Consider the following 19,091-nt stretch of genomic DNA (forward strand, 5'->3'; position numbering starts at 1 on the left):
CTACCCGATACTTTATTTTCAACTTTTTGATTGTTTCCTTCATTTTAGTTGAAAATGAATGCCTTTCCGATGTGATAGGAGTTTTGAAAAGGAAGAAAAAAACAGTTTGGCGAAAGGCAGAATCGAACTTGATCGCGTCGAAAAGACTAGGGCACACACTTTACCATCTGTGCCACTGTAGCTGATGTTTGGCAACTGTCTTTTGTATAGGCTAACTACTGCAATCACACTTTGGTGGGCTGAGTTAGTGTAAATAGCCTCTGCCAACATGGCAGACTATTTGTACTTAGTGTAAAGAGACACTTCATAACTAAAATGTTCACAGAAACATTGTGAATGCATTGTAGAAACATTAGAGAGTGGGTTTTGACTGCTGCTTCATATTGACTTTAACAACACCACTTTAATTGCACTGTCAAAATGTTTCCACACACCTGACAGAGAACACTGGGAAACTCTGATAGACTGTTGCTGCTCAAATCAAGTCGAAGAAGGTTTTCAATCTGCTGTTTGAGAGCGCTCATACCCATCAAACAGGACAGATTGCCCAGCTCGTTGCCCGAGAGGTCGAGCAGACGGATAGGCTCTTTGTCTACAGCCAGAGGAAAAGCACCTGGAGTGGAGCTTTCAATGAACCCCTGCCCTGCACATTTAAAACAAAAAAGAGATTTAACAAGTGAACTTTTGAGGACTACCGTAGTTACCGTGTCAGACAGCGTGTACCTCTAGTGTTGTGAGAATTAAACCGCTTATGCAGAGGAGCACTTGGATTTGTGTCACCACGGCATCCCTGTAGAAAAACATTAAACTGGTTCAAATCATTGTTAAAATCCAAGCACACAGGCATAAAGCAGGTCTGTTTGATCCGTTACCTCTGAATTGGCACGTCTACGCCTGCTATGTCTCCAAGCAGGTTTTCTGCCCACTTCTGGTGAATCGTTGAAAAGCAACAATCCTTGTGAAGGCCCGTCACTCCCTACCAATGGAATAGCACATGCATTTTCAACATAAAAATAGGCAATGACAAAGACCCACATCCAATGAAATGAATTGTTTAATTATGTGAGAATCATCTCACCGTCACTCTCCATGTCATCAAGCATGAAGGCCAAGCTTTCATCTAAGGAAACGTGTGAGTCGTCACTTTCCTCATCCGTGAAATATTCTGATGTGCTGGCATCACTCTGTAATCTACCAACTCCCACAAAGCCTTTGTTCCTCTGGATTGACAAGATCTGTCTGGCCAAACGCTGACCTTTACCTTAAAAGATACAAGGACAAGATTTACCAACAACAGCCAGGCCAATTTAAGTTATGTAGAATTAAATTCTCTATATACTGAGTATAAAGTGCAAAAATCTAAATCTATTAAAAAAAAAAAAAAAACAACAACAACAGTTAACATTAGTATGCTAAAAATGTCGTTAATTATGCCATATGTTTTACTAGAAACTATTAAACGATTTCAACTTGGCAAATTTTACATTGAGGGAAAAAAGGAATCTTTTTATTTTATTCAAAACATTTAAAAATGCGATTATCTTTTTTTTTTTTTTTTATATCTTTAGGGGCCAGGCACCGAAGGTACGATGGCACCTATTGTATCCGTTGGCGTTCCTATTCCTTCTTCCACTCAGGAAGTCTATGGCAGCCCACAGAACCATTTGTGGCAAAGTTATGAAATATGTCACACTGATTGAGGACAGTCTCATCATTAACAATAGCAAATTACCCACAAATCCCCAAAGTTAGGTATTTTTAAAAGTATGAAAAACCTACTTTTTAAAACTTGCCTAGACTGTTTGTTTGATTTTCACCAAAATTTGCTCAGATCATCTTCAGACCATGCTGGCAAAAAGTTATGGAATTCAAGTTGATTAGTCAAAGCATTTTCGAATAACCCACGTACAAATTTGACAAAAAGCACAACAAAAAATGAATGTGAGGCTATATCTGTGCAACGGCTTGTCGTATTGAGACCACACTTGGTGTGGGTTATAACAACCATGATCTGAGGCTACCTGCACAGTTTCAGTGCAGTGCCACCTAGTGGTCAGGAGATATAAGAAATGGCTATTTTTGCTTATAACTTCTGAATGGCTTGGCCAAAAATCACAAAACTGATCTCTTTAGATTCGGTGGAGCAATTTTTCAGCCATTTTAGACTTTTTCTAAAAGTTATAAAGGAATTTTAAAAAAACGCTAATAACATTTGATTAAATTGGCCTATTGTAATGGAAGTGATGCATTCTTTGTATTCTCAATGTATTTTTTGGCTCATACTGAGAACACAGATACCAATTTTGCCATAGTAAGATGAACTTCTTGTCTGCCATTTTAATTTATGTTGAAAACATAATTTTTTTTAACTCCTCCTAGAATGTTGGTCCAATTTTGACCAAATTCGACTCAGATCATCTTCAGACCATGCTGGCAAAAAGTTTAGGTTTTCGTGTCAATATACAAAATGGTTATTGCTTATCGCATCAACAAATTTGTTGGAATGATGCCAAAAATGCAAATAACTTTTGACTGCATTAGCCTATTGCAATGCAATCAAATGTAATGCATATTAAACTTGTCTTAAAATAATCTTTGGGTTGTGCCGAGAACATAGATACCAATTTTCCTGTTTGCCATTTTGATTTATGTTGAAAACCTACTTTTTCGAACTCCTGGACCGTTTGTCCAATTTTTACCAAAATCGAGTCAAATCCTCTTTAGATTGTGCTGACAAAAATTTATGGATTTTGTGTCAATAGACAAAACCATTTTTGTATAGTGCCGCAACAAATTTAAGACTCAATGCCAAACTGCATCTGAGGCTGTATCTCTGCAAAGCTTTGAAATATTTACATCAAACTTTCTGTGTGCCATTATCACCTAACTAACCTGACTAAAACCATCCTAAAATGGCTTTAATTACTCATTGTTGCAGTTGGTCTGACACTCATGCTTTGTTGTGCTTGGCCCCTTAATTGCTGCTTGTAGCTATATTTTTTATTCTTAAAACTTCTTTAGTTCAGGGTCTCTCTATTTCTGAAATTGTTACAGAGGAAACAAAGCCAGACTGAAGTAAAAGTGGTCATGGCTCCAGAACATGTATGTCAAATTATGACAGTTGCCAGATCATGTGAACAGGCTCACTCTTCTTCTTGTTGACTGGAGACTGAGTCTTGCGCTCAGAGAGCAGAGCACTGAGCCACATCGCCTTCATTTGTCCAAGGCGGAAGCTCCCAAGGCACAGGGCATTGTTGGTGTGGTCCAGCCCCAGACGGGTGAGCAGGAGGGTGACCGCAGGGTCATCGCCCCTCCTGATACACACGCTCAGAGCTCCACGTAACTGCTGCTCATGAACACCTGCAGAAACCAGCAGTTCCAGCAAAGCCAAAGGAGCCCCTCGATCACAAACCTGCACAAACACAACAACACGTCCTTCACTGCTAGAAATGAACAAAATGTTGTCATATATTAGTCAGGCTTTACTGAAAGAAAGGAGCCAGGTTATTATTTAAAGGGATCGTGACATGGATTTTTTTTTATTATTATTATTTTAATATGTTCCCTGAGGTTTATTTTTAATTTTTTTTTTTTGCACAAAAGAAACAAATAAATAGGTGGAAAAATTATTATTCTTCAACCCTCATTCTGACCCTCTATCTGAAATGTCCTGTTTTAAGGGGCGGGTCCTTTAATGTCAGGAATTGGCCACTGTAATGACTGCATAGGAAACAGTACCAATGCCCCGCCCCCTCGCTACTGCATGTGAGTGTTTTGATAACATAAAAAAAGTAATTTCCAGACATTATGAAATAATTTACTTATTGTTTGTGATCTAGTACAGCTTCATCTTTCAACAAAACAAGCTGTTTTTAGAGCTTGTTTAAATAAATGCTTTGTTTATAATGAGGAGGACATTTAAAGCTATGAAACATGCACAATGTTTTAAAGGGGTTCACTTTTGGAATTTTAGCCAGTGTGTGGTGTGCATGTTCAGGCATAAAAAAGATCTACAAAGTTACAAATCTTAAAGTCCACTCCAAAGGGAGATATTTCGTTTAAAAAAAAATCCCTTTTCAAGAACTACAATGAACGACTCGTTTGCACTACAGCGTTTGTTTTCCACATGATATGATGTCACATTACGGTTCATTGGAATATCATTAAAATAAATCCCACCTACGGAAATTCGAATGGTTGGGGGGTGTGTAGGGACAAGGCGGGGGATTAACCTAACTTTAGCGATGCAGTGTAGAGAGACGCTACAATGAGACACAGCACGGCAGGTATAAACACAAGCATTGACTAGAGTGGCCGTAACGCGCCGCAGACGTGTGCAGTGTGTAGTAAGAGATTTATTCATAGCTTTACTTATAACGCGAGTGTTTTTTAAAATGCATAAACTTGCACTAGAATAGGCTAGGCTAATTAGTGATGATGTTCTTTGATAATGTTAGGCTGCTTTTAGCCTTATGCTGGAGCTGGTCTCGGGCAATGAAACTAAATATATAAATAATTAATTAAATTAGCATGATAATATCATGTATCAGTGATCTGGCAGGCTGACGATAGGATCCAACACTACTGCAGTGTATTATTTATTCACCCTCCATGCATCCTAGGTGTATATGACTTCTTTCATTCAGTTGAATGCAATCAGAGTTATATTAAAAATCCTGGCACTCCCAAGCTTTAGAACCATAATAAAAAGTGCCTCACACGGCTCCGGGGGGGTCAATAAAGGCCTCTGTAGCGAATCAATGTGTTTTTATAAGAAAAATATCCATATTTAAAACGTAAGAATCACTTTAATCTAATAACAGCTGTACACAGAACTTGCTACTTTCACAAGGGGCGTGTCAGTACTGAAACACAGTCTAAGCTGTTCGCCAATCACAACGCAGTGGGACAGCTAACCAATCACAACACATTTAGTTTTTCTGAAGGCGGGCCTTCATTAAACCCAGAACTAATCGAGCCATCGAGCCAGGCTGGGAGAAAGGTATAGTAATAATGTAAATTATGTGACAAATAATGTGTTTTTCAAACCACCAAGCATGAAAGCATGTTCTTTTACACCTCCAAAACAAAATCAAGACTTTGTAAAAAGAGCATAATAGGACCCCTTTAAAAACAAAGACCTCTTATATGCCAAGGCAAATTTGATTCCTCATGTCATGACCCCTTCAATATAACTCTTTAATATAATAAGGCATATCTAGAATGGCTGAGTAAATTATGGGCTAATTTTCATTTTTGGGTGAACTATTGCTTTAAGAGGTAATGAATTAAGGTTCAAATATCACACCTGATATATGAGCGAATCGCTTTTTGTTTTCTTGTTGATGTCAGCGCCCAGTTGGATGAGACATTCTGCCATGTCCACGTCACCGTCTTCGCACGCTCTCTCCAACAGCGCATACATGATCTCACTGTCCGCCACCATCTTAGACAGGCACAGGCAACTCATTCCCTGCAGCTAAAGTGGAACAAATGTAGGATTTATCAGGGCATCTTGCATGTTTGAGTTTAAGACATACTGGTTCTATTTTCTTACTGGATCTCGGCACTGGTCTGCCATGTTTTCCCGCAGGATCTGGAAGATGTCTTTCTCGAAGGCTTCTTTCTGCAGCCATGCTGCAGCACTTGAGCAGGTGTCCAACAACTTCCACACCACTTGAAATCCCTAATAACCAAAACACACATTGTTAGAAACAAAAACAAAGCAAAAAAACATTGGTAATAACTGTAGTGAACTACCTTTAGAAGCATGACTGTATCCTCTTTGTGCTGCCGTATTGAGCTCACCAAAACCGATGCCAGTACAGGCACCATCATACGAGAGAGCTTCTTCTTAGAGATGAGGTGAAACAGAAGACTAAGGCCCCAGTAGTGAACATCTACAAAGGGTGATGATTTTCTGTTAATATACGGCTGTGCTTAAATGTTTACATACCCAATAGAGTGCTGCAGGGATGACATATTTCAAGTATGTATTACGTAATTCTTATTTTTAGCACTTTCAGTTCCATCATCCTGAAGTCAATGGGGTTTTTGAATGGGTTTTTGGTTAAATGCTTGAAATTCAATCCTTGACTATCCTACAACACAAAATACGTCAGTAATATGGAACAACTACAGAAAGGAAAAAGCCCGGAAAAACTCTTTTTTTTTATTAGAACATTCTTTAAATTGAGCACTGTGTTTTTAAGTGCTGTTTCATGCGCAAGAATTTGCTGAAAAATGCCAGACACGTGAGCATAACTGTCGAACATGTCCATCTAGTGCATGTTTACACAGAAAAACAATGGAAAAGCAACACAATGGGACCCACAAATGTGTTCTGTGTGAGTGTTTTTTGGCCAGACTAAGTAGCAATGTGGACCAGACATCGTTGTCCACATTCAAAAGTCTGGCTTGGATTAGAAGCAGAAGCTGGATATCTCCAGGTATGGAGAGGTAAATGAACTCACCACGTCCCTGTGGAAACATCTGCAGCGTATGAAGAACCGTATCTATCGCCCCCTGCTGGCACATTAGGTCAACCGCTCCAGAAGAGTCAGCTAATGCTGAGAGTACACCGAGTCCACACTCCTGAATCTCCACACTACTGATAAACTAAACATAGATAACAAATAAAACACTCACCACAATCACAGTACTTAATTTTAAACTAAAACCACCTGATTAAAGTCCGGTTCTATCCTAAAAGGAATGTTACGGGTCCAATGCAAATTCAAGTCAATATGCAACATTACTATAGACATGTTGACTACCACTAAAAACTAAACTTTTTTTTAAAACCCAAAACTCAATGAAATGCTATGGAATCTATGAGGAGAGGCATCTGAAATGGTTTAAAACCTTAAGCTTTTTTGTCTAAGTACTGTACATTAAAATAATATATTACAGGGTTTTTTTTTTTTTCAATTGCTAACAAGCACTGTTCAATACTTCAATACATTTTCAAAACTGTTCACACATTTAGTGAAACAGAAGTCTATGCTAAACAAACTGTGAATCATTTTTCAGTGCTTTCAGAAGCAAATGACCACAATTCTCAAAATCCATGAACACTTTTGTCATACTCCACAAGCTGCAAAACACTATACATTTTCAGCACATTTTTTAAATGCTAACACACTGCTTTCAAAACTGATAAAAGCACATTCAAATCAGAATGATGGCTAATTGTATATTGAAATATACTGAAAATTATAGCAGAATATTTATTATGAAATTGAATAGTAAGTATTCCAAACACAACTAACTGCAATTTCAGCTGAAAGCCAAGTCAGATGTCCTATTTTTGGCCAGTCCATCACAGGGATGACAAACATTCATATTCACACTCACAGTCTCCAATTCACCTGTCCTGTATGTCTTCGGATTGAGTGAGAAACACAAAGAGCTTCACACAGAATGGCCTCCTGGAGCAGCTGGGACTCCACTACTGCACTATTTAATCATTTTTTTATTTTATTTTTTTCTCAACTGTGTGTTATGAATTAAATATATGTTTTCTAAACGAGAACTGTTGCCAGTGTTGTGGTGAAACAAGCTTATTTTGAGACCTATATTTAGTGTTTTGTTGTTTTGGAGATGAGATCAACTGTTGCAACCGAGATACATGTTGGTAATGCAGTCTGTATGAACAGTTTTGAAAATGTGGCTTCAGTATTGAACAATGCTTGTTAGCAACTGGAAAAAATGAAAAGGAATAGTTCATGACAGACACTGAAAATGCTGTCATCAGTTACGCTTCATACCCACACCAGTTTTTCGCTAATTTAGCATCTAACAGAAATGAAGATGTTTTTAATTTTAAAGTCCAACCACCAAAACTTTCACGCTTCAATTTTTTAAAGACACTGTATAAGTAATCCATAAACTGCAGTTTAACTATACGTGGTTCTAGTCGGTCAAGTAAGCATATCTTCTGTATACCATATTTGATCTGCTCTATATATGTGTGTGTTCAAGTATATTATAAACTAAATTAAATCTGTTCATCACATACAGTAATCACGTCACTTCAGAAGACTCTGATTAATTTGCTAGATTCATGTGGATTACTTTTACAAAGCCCTTTTTGAACTACCAAGGGCAGCGCAAATTAGCACAAGCTTTAAAGGGGTAATGAATTGCATTTGTTTTTTTATTTTGTACTGTTCTCTGAGGTCAAAGAATTTTGTTATCAAGAATTTTACATAAAAAAACACAACAACAACAACAATAAAAAAACATAATTTAGAAGTAATAGGCTATTTTCTGTCCTGCTTTAAACCCCCTCAACAGAACACTCTGCTTGAAAAGGTGTGGCAAAATGTAGACTCGGAAGTAAACGCCCACTGCTATGATTGGCTATTAACAGTGTACATACAATCCTCATAGATGGTGATTTAGGTTTAAAACACATAAATAAAGCAATATTGACCATGAGTAAAGTGTTCCCTAGTAAAGGGAATGAGTGCTACGTTGCTGATGCTATGGGTAATTGTAAACGGATCCACGGTAAAAAAGTTCAAAAAGGACCAAGTTCTTACTGACGTGGTCTGGAACTTCATCAAAAATAAAGTTCATCCAATCTTTCCTAACATTGGGATCAGAAGAAAGGAAATGCAACGCGAAGACTATTTTTTCCACAAATGGCCACTGCAGAGCGTCTTTATCATTTGGTTTCTGCACAGACCTGCATGCTCTGGTAAACACTATGCGTGAATCGGTGGGCGGGGCTAAAAAGCCAGTGATGTCAATCTTCTTCTGCGGAGGCGGTGCTTATCTACCCGTTACATCATAGAGGACAGCATTCCAAAAGCTGTCGTTTTGACAGACTGCCTTCAATATAAGTCGTTTTTCAGACTAATGACAAAGTTTTGAGTTCTGAAAATTACAGGATGTTTTTAACGTACGATGACCACTTATAAGTCAAAAGATCAAGGCAATTTTAGTTTCTCAGTTCATCACCCCTTAAGACATGATTTTTTTAAAAGTTAAATAATGGCACAAATACCAGTAATTTGACAAGCACAATTTGTGCGTCATTCATTTTAATACTGTCCTCCCATAAATTTTGCAACTAGGTGTAAACGTAACTGTATCCACGCCTTTTCAGCGCTAATTCTTCACTGTCTTGAGTAAATCCTGACAGTACTATTTTAGCTTGTAAGAAACAAAGTATTTACCCTATTAAGTGCCTCTAGATAGACAGTGTGGGCTCCCTCTAGTACACACTGGTTCTTCAGCACCCGCAGGGACACATCCACCGTGTCAGGATCCGCCACCGAGGTGCCATGTTCTCTTAAACTCCTGTCTGCATGCACAACAAGACACAGAATCAGACATTATGTATGTAGGCATTGTAGTTCACACACACACAAACAATATGACAATATGAGGTTGAGTAAATATGACACTAAAAACAAGAAGCAGACAGGCATTCAACCTGGGTTTAGAAGGACTAAACTCGCTCGGAGACCCTCCAGCTGAACTTCAGGAATGAAGTTATGTGTCTTTAGAGCAATCAGGATCTGACCGAGAATTAGGATCGCGTCATCTAGACTGGCCCTCCTGGAATGATATGAAATTATGATTCCAGCTGTATGTTTTTGTCTGTCATACATCACATAAGTGGTCAGATGTGGGAGTTGTGTGTGCTTACGCTCCCTGGAAGAGGATGTGAAGCAGTTTGCAGGCACTTTCACACACGGCGCTAGAGCTTTCATGTTTCCGCATGAGAACCACAATGTTGACATGAATGCCATGTGACAGCAGCAGAGCCCGCATCCTACCTGAAGTACAAACACACACAAAAACAACACACAAATACTAAGCAAGAAAATCCTTTTTTTTGCTATGTAGTGAAAACAGAGCATACTTTTTTATTATTCCCCACTTACTAGGGGAATAATACACTATTAATAGAACTTCTATAGTTTCAAAATTAAGTGTGAACTGAATATAATGTTTTCAAATGCTGTATGTTAACTGAAATTAAATAAAAATGTATTCAATGTATAGTTTCCATTTATATTAAATCCAATTAGCTGAGTGCTTTTCTGACCCACTTAAGTAAGACTTAAACACATACGTAATTTTATAATTACTTTTATTGTCTTGCAATATGGTGCACTATATGCACTATATAAGTGCACTGCCAAATGAACCGACTAGTATTTTTGGTAAAATAAAATATACTTTAATGTCATTTCTATTGAAACTTGCATATCATGTATATGAATGTATTTGTAATTACACATTTTTAATGATGAAGTGGCAATTTTGTGCATTTAAAATATATTACTGAATAATGAATAATACACTACAATCAAAATTACATTCAAGATTTTTACATGTCATTCAACTTGTTTGACATTACAATCACAGTCTCTCTCTATATTCAAGTATATATCTACTGAAGAGAATTAACTCAGCTTACTGTGGTGCTGTATTAGTGTACGTAGTGTACAGGAAGCAGCTTGGAAAACCTTAACACTGGATGAATGCAAAAGCATGGCAGCCATGATGAGAGAATGAAGAGGAGGCCTGTGGGACAGAAAACAAACCAAATATCCATAGTTACGACATCACAACCTGAGCTCATTAACATATACCCGTCTTTTAACAACACAGAACTGTGACAAAGCGGGCTGTACAGTATCAAATAGAAAACAGTGCATCAGTAATGCAAAAAGGCAACAGTAAACACTCAATTTTCAGTTAAAGGCAGTAAATCATAACAGAGGTCATTTATTTATTTCAATAATATTGGTCTATAAGGCAACTTTTGGACAACATTAGGGTGACCATATTTTAGTTTGCAAAAAAGAGGACATGTAGGGGCTGGATGTGTTGGGGTGTTGAGGGGAGGTTAAAAGGCCCCAAAGTAGTGCAATGACCATGTCAAAACTCAAAATATTTCATTTCCATACCTAAAATTATGGAATGTATATCTATATTTTGCAGTCACCTTTGAGCAGACTGATCATAAACACAGCTAAAAGGCTTCCGACATTTAACACAAGGGAGAAAATCAACCCTTCGCAACAGTTTAAAATCAGCCAAATTCCTTGCAAAAAACAAGAGTAAGGAGAGATGACTGACAAATAATGCTGAAGGATTTAATGCTCAGCCAATTATGTGCTCATATCTGATCTTGTAAGATGTGCTCCCTTTACACAGAGTGCGTGTGATCGCGAAATTGAAAGTGAAAGTGAACAGCCGCACATTCAATACTCTGCATACGATATCAGCTCCCAGATGTGGGGAAATTATATTCAATATTAGAATGATTGCGTAAGCAGGCTGTGATGGCCCAAAATTCAGCGGGAGTGGGATAAAGCAAACAGTCTCGCATCGCGCTTCAATACAAAAATGCACTCAATAAATGGCGACTGTAGAAAGCAAAAGCAGAATGCTGGATATTTTAGGCTATTTAGAAATCCTGACTGGACGCATTTTTTAGGGCCAAAAAAGAGGACATGTCTGGGCAAAAGAGGATGTATGGCCACCAACCACATGTTAATATAGCGCAAAATATAAAGGAATGCTAACCTTCCTTCCAGTTCCACATGGTTGGATGAGTTGCAATGAAGCAGCAAGCTGTTTAGGGCAACACACGCAGCTTCCTGATTGGATGACAACAGAGAAAGTTAAATATCCAGTACAGTAAAAGCAAAAGAATGAGATGGTAAGATCTTATCCATATTTCATGCTAAAACATTTCTTGTGTCACCTGCACTGTGGCATTGTCAGCATGTCTCTCTAAAGCGGTATAACAGGCCTCTCTCCATATGAGCATCTCTTCCACTTGAGTGGCTACTTTCTTTACCAGAACTTTCTGTTTTGCTTCATCCTCCTCGTTCCACTCTTTGTCCAGGCCTTCATTCTGTACAATACACTCCGCTGAGAAACAAACAAAAAAACAAAACAAAAACATTAGTACAGAGCCTTGCACAGGCCAAAAAAGGCACTCTGTTGATACACCTTAAATATGGAATATGGGCTCTAAGGGGTCCAGCGGAGAGCCAGGTTCTCAACCTATACTGTATCATATTCATTTTTGTCTATAATACTGACTCACCGAGAGCGCTTAGGCAGGAAAAGGCATCGGTCTGCACTGTGGCATTTTCAGGATAGGAGACACATGCTTTCACCGCCACCTTATGGACACCATTCAGCACCAGTATATTATAGTAACTCTCTGTTAAATGCCAAACAAACATAACATGATTCAAAAACAAACCACTTTCTAAAAGTTATGACAGCAACATGACCTTTGTCCTGGGCTCACCTGATGTAAATTTCCGTAACAAACAGCAACCGGCCACCTGTATGGCCTCTGAGTCGAGCCACATGTCCATAGCCTGACACAGTAGACTGTAGCATTTAACAGGTTTGGACATCAGAATCTCAATATTGCTGGCTAGACTCAAAAAAGAGAAGCTTATTTAATACAGTGTGTAATAATATAGTTTAATAGTATCATTTAGATTTTGTAGTAGTGGTGCTATACCTGGAGCAGCCAGTGGTATGAGGACCCTCAGAGCTTGCAGTACCATGTTCTCACTGTCCATGAACCGTCTGAGCGCATTCAAAATCACCTCATGATCCTTGTTCTCAATGAACTCCACCAGGTGAGCATCAGAAACTGACAATCATACAGGTTAATTAGACAGAAATTAAAAAAGAAGTCCACTTCCAGTACAAAAATTTACATTTAATTTACTCACCCCTTGTCATCCAAGATGTTCATGTCTGTCTTTCTTCAGTCGATAAGAAATTATGTTTCTTCAGGAAAACATTCCTGATTTTTTCTCCATATAGTGGACTTCAATGGTGCCCCCAAGTTTGAACTTCCAAAATGCAGTTTAAATGCAGCTTTAAATGGCTCTAAATGACCCCAGCCAAGGAAGAAGGGTCTTATCTAGCAAAACAATCTGTCATTTTCTAAACAAATTGACAAATCATATACTTTTTAACCACATACGCTCATCTTGTCTAAGTCTGCGTGAACTGTTTTCCGGTTCAATACGGTCATTACAGTTAGGGTATGTTGAAAAACTCCCATCTTGTTTTCTTTTCCAACTTCAAAATTGTCCTACTTTGCTGCAGAAGTACTGACCCAGTGTGAACATGCAGAGAAGATCAAACACCCTTTACAAAAAAAAGGTAAAACAGCGATGTAGGACAATTTCGACATTGAAGAAGAAAGCGAGACAGGAGTTTTTCAACATACACTAACTGTATTGACCCGGATTACACAGACTATGCATGCGCATTGCAGAGACGAGACAAGACGAGCATTTGAGGTTAAAAAGTAAATAAATTGTCAATCTGTTTAGAAAATGACAGATCGTTTTGCTAGATAAGACCCTTCTTCCTCAGCTGGGATCATTTAGAGCCGTTTGAAGCCGGATTTAAACTGCATTTTGAAAGTTCAAACTTGGGGGCACCATTTAAGTCCACTATATGGAGAAACATTTGTGAATGTTTTCCTCAAGAAACATAATTTCTTAGACTGAAGAAAGAAAGACATGAACGTCTTGGATGACAAGGGGGTGAGTAAGCCAGACTTTTATTTTGGCGGGTTGTATTGAAGACCTTTAAGTTTTTGTGTGCATGTGGCGAAAGTTTTATCAAAAGAAACGGTGTAAAGCTGGTGAAGTGACTCTCAGAGCAGCTTTGGAGATGAAATTTATGCGTTCATGTCCTCACATAGTGAGGCGGCAGACGCTGAAAACACAAGCGCCATGCGTGCTTGAGTATGAAGGAGACAAAACTGTGCAATTCGTCCATGTTTTCCTCACCACGGGAATCGCAGGGCCCTATATTATTATTGTGCACAGGAATTTGTAACAATTCACTGTTACCTCTTTGCAGCAGTAGTTGTAAAGCAGCACATCCTTGTAGTTGAACCTCTTCTTTGTCATTGAATGATCTCATGGCCTCCAGAATCAAGAAAAACACATCCTGTTCCTCCTCATGCAGAACCTGCATTGCAATCTCACCTGAGCCACAAACAACAAACATAGGTTTACAGTATTGTTTCCTTGCTGGCTTTTCCTGCTGAAAAAAACAGCTAAAACCAGCCAAGGCTGGTTGGCTGGTCTTAGCTGTTTTTTAAGCTGGAAGTAGCTGGTTTTAGCTGGTCTCCCAGCCCGACTAGCTAAGGAAGTGGCCAAAACCCCTCTAAAACCAGCCTGCTGACCAGCTAAGACCAGGCTGGATGACTACCTAAAACCAGCCAACCAGCCTAGGCTGGTTTTAGCTGTTTTGTTCAGCAGGGTTGATGATTTTGTTTCCTTAAGAAAAGGAAATGAATGCGAAAAGTGCTTCTGGAACCAATGCTTCACAAATACACTGCCCTCCTAGAAAAGTGTGGTTTTGGACAATATTGGCATGAATCCTTTTTAATTTGTGATAATTTTGCACTGATAAGGGACAACACAAACTACGAAAACATATTTTATTAGGTAAAGAGTTTATACATAGAAAAAACGTACATTTTGGATTCATGAAAATATCCAGCATTAGCAGCTATTACAGCTCTGCATAATCTGGGCCTAAATTCATTGTATTCTAAACTTAATCTGCAATCAATTGTTGAAGCTATTAAGGTGTGCTGACCCAAAAACCTTTTAAAAACCTGGGCCAAGTTTAAACCAGTAACAAGCCATCACAGCTGGCAAAGGGGCATGTCTGACTTTGACATGTATATATTGCCATTATTATGTAATTAAAATAAAAATTATTATTGCTGATCTTCAATGATAATGTCAAGTTACTTTAATGTATTTGCACCAAAAAATTATAAGGATTTATGCGGATATCGACCAAAACCACACTTCGCAGGGGTGTTTACAAACTTTTGGAGGGCAGTGTAGTACATATAAACATTATGTAAAAAACAAGTCTTACCTGACTTAAGTAGGAGAGACAGAGCTCTCAGGCCCACCATCATCATCTTGGAGTCTTTAGGATACATGGAAAGCACCTTAAGAATCTGCCTACAAACAAACATGCAAACACATCCATAAACCTGCTGAACATGGATAGCAGTAATGAATTTAAGATACAGTTGCTGAATCAGTTGCTGAATCAACATGACGAGTTACAACCAACACCTGACTTCAGTTGTTCACAGTTACAAGGCTGGGCTCTCAAAACTCCTTGTAGTTTCAAAACTTGTTCTGCTTCTATGCATGATTTTATAATCACCAAACAATTAAAAAAGTGCAACCTATAGTTTCTAAATCAATGTTAAATATTGTTGACTCTTCCTTATCTATAGAAGACCCAAATTCCCAAATTCCATTCAAACTAGTAGTTATTAAACCCCCTATAAAAGGCCAAATATTGCCCCAGAAAGCAAATAAACCTAACAAAAAAAAAGAAAAGAAAAGAAAGAAAGAAACAAGATAATCAAAGATTTAGAATGCTTATATTCTCTAAACACTTAAAAATATTCAGTCATGTTTATACAAATAGCCTTTTTTAACAAAGTATTGCTGCTTTTATAAATGTTTCCCAATTTATGAATATTCCCAAAAAGTATTGTTTGGACCTCTGCTGGGAAGGAAACACAGAAACAGAAATCTTGTAATTTGAATCGAAAACCCCTGCCATATAACACTATGGTGCGCCACAGGGTTCGGCCCTGAGCCCTTGTTTCCTTGTACAAGCTCCCTTTTAGGTGATATTATCAGCTCTACATTCTTCCTCCTCTGAAATATTTAAGTTAGGTAACATGGTTGTTAAGTAGAACATCCGGTACATGCATTAACTTTGAGACTTGATTTATTGCAATATACTGGCTGGATGCATTAATAAATACACTGCACTGCAGCATCTTCAAAAAGCAGCAGCTAAAGTTCTAAACAGATCTACAAATAATTATTTATTTCTACTAAATTATTTGTAGTGCCAAACACAGTTAAATCCAGTTGTGGAGGAAGGATATTTTGTTAAATGGTTTCTCTAAGTATTTCTAGCTATTTTACTTTCCACTTTATATCTGCCTTTCTTCCATTAACCTCTTTACATTTCTTTCTGTATGTTTATATTTTCCATTTTCTATCAGATCCACTCTTTGCTGACCCATCTGTCATCATCCTTGTGTTGTTTCAGCATCCTTAATATCAACATTTCACATGGATTTCTATACTATTTATAACAATAATAACATAACTATTTATATACATTATATACTGTATAATAATAAAATAACTGAATTCAACCAGATTATTAAATCCTGCCATCAGTATTGAGCAGCTAAATTACATGTGCCCAAGTGTGTGTGTATGAATACTTTGCAGAAATTTGTTTACTTATTTGTTTAACATGTGCCAGCCCAGAATTCCAAGGAATAAACTGAGCTGAATTGATTCACGATTCCTTTCCTTTATATACCGGCTGAGGCTGGTATTTTAACAAGTTTGAAGAAAAAGTATTTGATGGACGTTTAATATGTGTCAGGAGCATTCACTCAGTATCATTGTCTAATTTTTGACCGAGATGGCTTTCAGCTGGTTTTGCACATCTGAACTCTTCATATATATATATATATATATATATATATATGCACATATATTGGTGACTTTGTCACTTTGAATCTTAACCAGTATATATAGTTTACAACATACAATAGTGCAGTGTACTATACATTATAAACAGGAGCCCACACAAACCTACAGAAATAACTCTGTGAGACTTACTTGTGCACCTCAGTAAACTCATTTTCCACTGGGCAGGCCAAACTATCCAGAGTGGTGGGACAGATCTCCATCAGACGACACAGCAGAGACCAGCCTACCTGTGACGAGAACAGTATAGGGTCATTCCATGTCAAATCAACCAAATTTCAAAAACGTCCCCAGCTCAACCTTATTTTATTTTTTATTTTTTGAAGAAAGACAGACATGTATAGTGATGAAAGCCAAAATATTAAATGTCATGGATGAATATTTACTGAATAATCCACTATTTTGTAGAGGGGGGTCAAAATGGCAATTTTCACCAAATTACAGGGGGTTAAAAATGACTTTTGAAACATGGCAGCATGTTAATGTTAACTTTACACAGAGATTGGTAGGTCTGTTAGTAAAATCTGTTGACTTTAGCTGTCTTTTTTGTTTTTTTTAGAGAGGAGTGTCTGAAGAACAAATAATGTTGAAAGTAGAGATGTATCTTGTTTCATTCTGTGAAAACAACTGTATTGAACATAAATGAGTGCCATAAAAATTATATTCCCTAAGTTTGCATGCCGGCAACGCAAGAAGTATTAAAGATATCACAATATGATTTTAGATTTTAGTTGTGAATAAACTTTTCTTTTGGAATCTTAATTTTCAAGGCCATACAATATTCAGTACCAGAGATATGTTCCATATGAAGAGCTTATTTGCAAAAAAAAAAAAAAAAAAAAAATCCACTTTAAAAAACTGAGCTGATTGCTGTGCATTATTGTCCAAATATAGCGGGACCCGAACCCTAAACACATTTTGTCAAAAAAGCTGGCATTGTCCACTTCCAAGACATTGCGAGTTTACGTTTTACTGCAGAAGCCGACAAAGCGCCCTTCTTGTTTGTGAACAGAAGCCAATAAGTTCATTTTAGCGAATCAGCACGCTGTATTCAGGTCAGGTGACAAGGCTACTTTCAATTTGCTGACATGCTTTTAATATGTAAAAAAAAAACAAAAAAAAAACATGCTTTCAATGAACTTCAATTTTGTAAATTACCTGTATTTGTTTAAATTATTACTTAATCAAAACAACCCAACTGCAGTTTGACTGATATTACCTGGAATGTGCAATAAAAAATGATTTCTGAAAAAAAAAAAAATAAATAAATAAAAAAAGGGGTTACCCGTTTTTGCAAATGAACTCTCCATATACAGAGTGTTGAATATTACCCTTTGAAAACCAAATGTTGGTCACTTTGTATACAGCTGGTACTTATTTTATTTAGAGAACAATGTCTAAAGAAGAAGAAAGAAGTTGAAATTTGAATTGTGTGATGTTTCCCTAAATACACAATAGTTCTTTCTGGTCACTCCAACCATTTCACTGTTTCTATCTGTTTGCAGTATTTCACTCACAGCAAGACAGCCAATATCCACTATAATAAATAATTCTGTTTTTGTGTTTTTAGGTGAGAATGTATATTTTAATGATGATTTAAAATGTTCTTCACATCAAAACAAAAACAACAACAAAAGAGGTTCTTTTTAAAACTGTTCACTTAAAGTTTGTTTGGGGAACCAAAAATTGTAGTTTTAAGCAACTGCCCGAGTACAAATGGGGTATTTAATGAATTACGACTTAAATTCATGAACTGTGCAGATGACATGCACACGATCTCAGTCCCTATTTGCTTTCACTATATGGAAAAGAGCAGCATGAAATTCTTCTAAATATCTCCTTTTCCGTTCCACAGTATAAAGAAAGTCATATGGTTTGGAAGAACATGAGAGGGCATTTAAATGATTACAGAATGTTATTCAATGCAGGCAAAAGGTTATTTGTGCAGGCAAAACATGCTGACTACCTGCTGAACTTTGCTGTTGAAATGCGATGACAGCACCAGCATCAGAGGCATATGGACGTTTTGATCGGCAAACAGCTCAACTGCAAGACAAAAGAACACAAATCTATAAATATCTCAGCAGTTGTCCCACTGGAAAAAGCACACAGAGGGCAGTCTATTCTAAGGCAGTTGTCTATGAATATGTTAAGACTTGCATGAGAAATGTTAACAAAGCACAGACTTACACATTTCCTCTTTCATTGGTCAATGGTCATTACTCACCACAGTGATCCGTATGGGACAGGAACAGGAGGTCCTGTATGATCTGGACTATGGTGCCTAACTGCTTCCCCTCTTGAAGGTTCAACCTCACCAGCAGCTTCTTCAGCCTGATCCCTAACTCCTCTTTATCAGCCATGATCTTCTACTATCTGACATCAAACTGAGGTTTAAACCTCCTTCTGCTACTTACTGACCATGTGGACACAATGTAGCTGCTGCATATCATCATCTGTTTCACAGCGCAAAAGCTCTTCTGCCATATTTATGCAAAGCAGAACATG

General features: G+C 37.6%; 1 protein-coding gene across 1 annotated transcript in view; it reads right to left on the reverse strand.

Moving 5' to 3' along the window:
- Positions 1–19,071, reverse strand: part of lrrk2 (leucine-rich repeat kinase 2) — a 41,660-nt gene extending 22,589 nt beyond the window's left edge. Inside the window, exons 1-23 of the mRNA XM_051099464.1 lie at positions 18,811–19,071; positions 18,550–18,629; positions 16,716–16,813; positions 14,920–15,008; positions 13,872–14,009; positions 12,515–12,649; positions 12,293–12,424; positions 12,083–12,202; positions 11,735–11,904; positions 11,554–11,627; positions 10,439–10,545; positions 9,662–9,791; positions 9,446–9,570; positions 9,186–9,313; positions 6,474–6,618; positions 5,761–5,900; positions 5,558–5,686; positions 5,309–5,479; positions 3,148–3,412; positions 1,079–1,261; positions 873–976; positions 724–790; positions 435–643 (exon numbers count right to left, since the gene is read on the reverse strand). Of these exons, the coding sequence (XP_050955421.1) occupies positions 435–643; positions 724–790; positions 873–976; positions 1,079–1,261; positions 3,148–3,412; positions 5,309–5,479; positions 5,558–5,686; positions 5,761–5,900; positions 6,474–6,618; positions 9,186–9,313; positions 9,446–9,570; positions 9,662–9,791; positions 10,439–10,545; positions 11,554–11,627; positions 11,735–11,904; positions 12,083–12,202; positions 12,293–12,424; positions 12,515–12,649; positions 13,872–14,009; positions 14,920–15,008; positions 16,716–16,813; positions 18,550–18,629; positions 18,811–18,946 (3,075 nt within the window). The 5' untranslated portion in view covers positions 18,947–19,071. The remainder of the gene's footprint in view (positions 1–434; positions 644–723; positions 791–872; positions 977–1,078; positions 1,262–3,147; positions 3,413–5,308; positions 5,480–5,557; positions 5,687–5,760; positions 5,901–6,473; positions 6,619–9,185; positions 9,314–9,445; positions 9,571–9,661; positions 9,792–10,438; positions 10,546–11,553; positions 11,628–11,734; positions 11,905–12,082; positions 12,203–12,292; positions 12,425–12,514; positions 12,650–13,871; positions 14,010–14,919; positions 15,009–16,715; positions 16,814–18,549; positions 18,630–18,810) is intronic.
- Positions 19,072–19,091: the final 20 nt, after the last annotated feature.

Source organism: Labeo rohita, chromosome 25, assembly GCF_022985175.1.
Source record: "Labeo rohita strain BAU-BD-2019 chromosome 25, IGBB_LRoh.1.0, whole genome shotgun sequence".
NCBI lineage: Eukaryota > Metazoa > Chordata > Actinopteri > Cypriniformes > Cyprinidae > Labeo > Labeo rohita.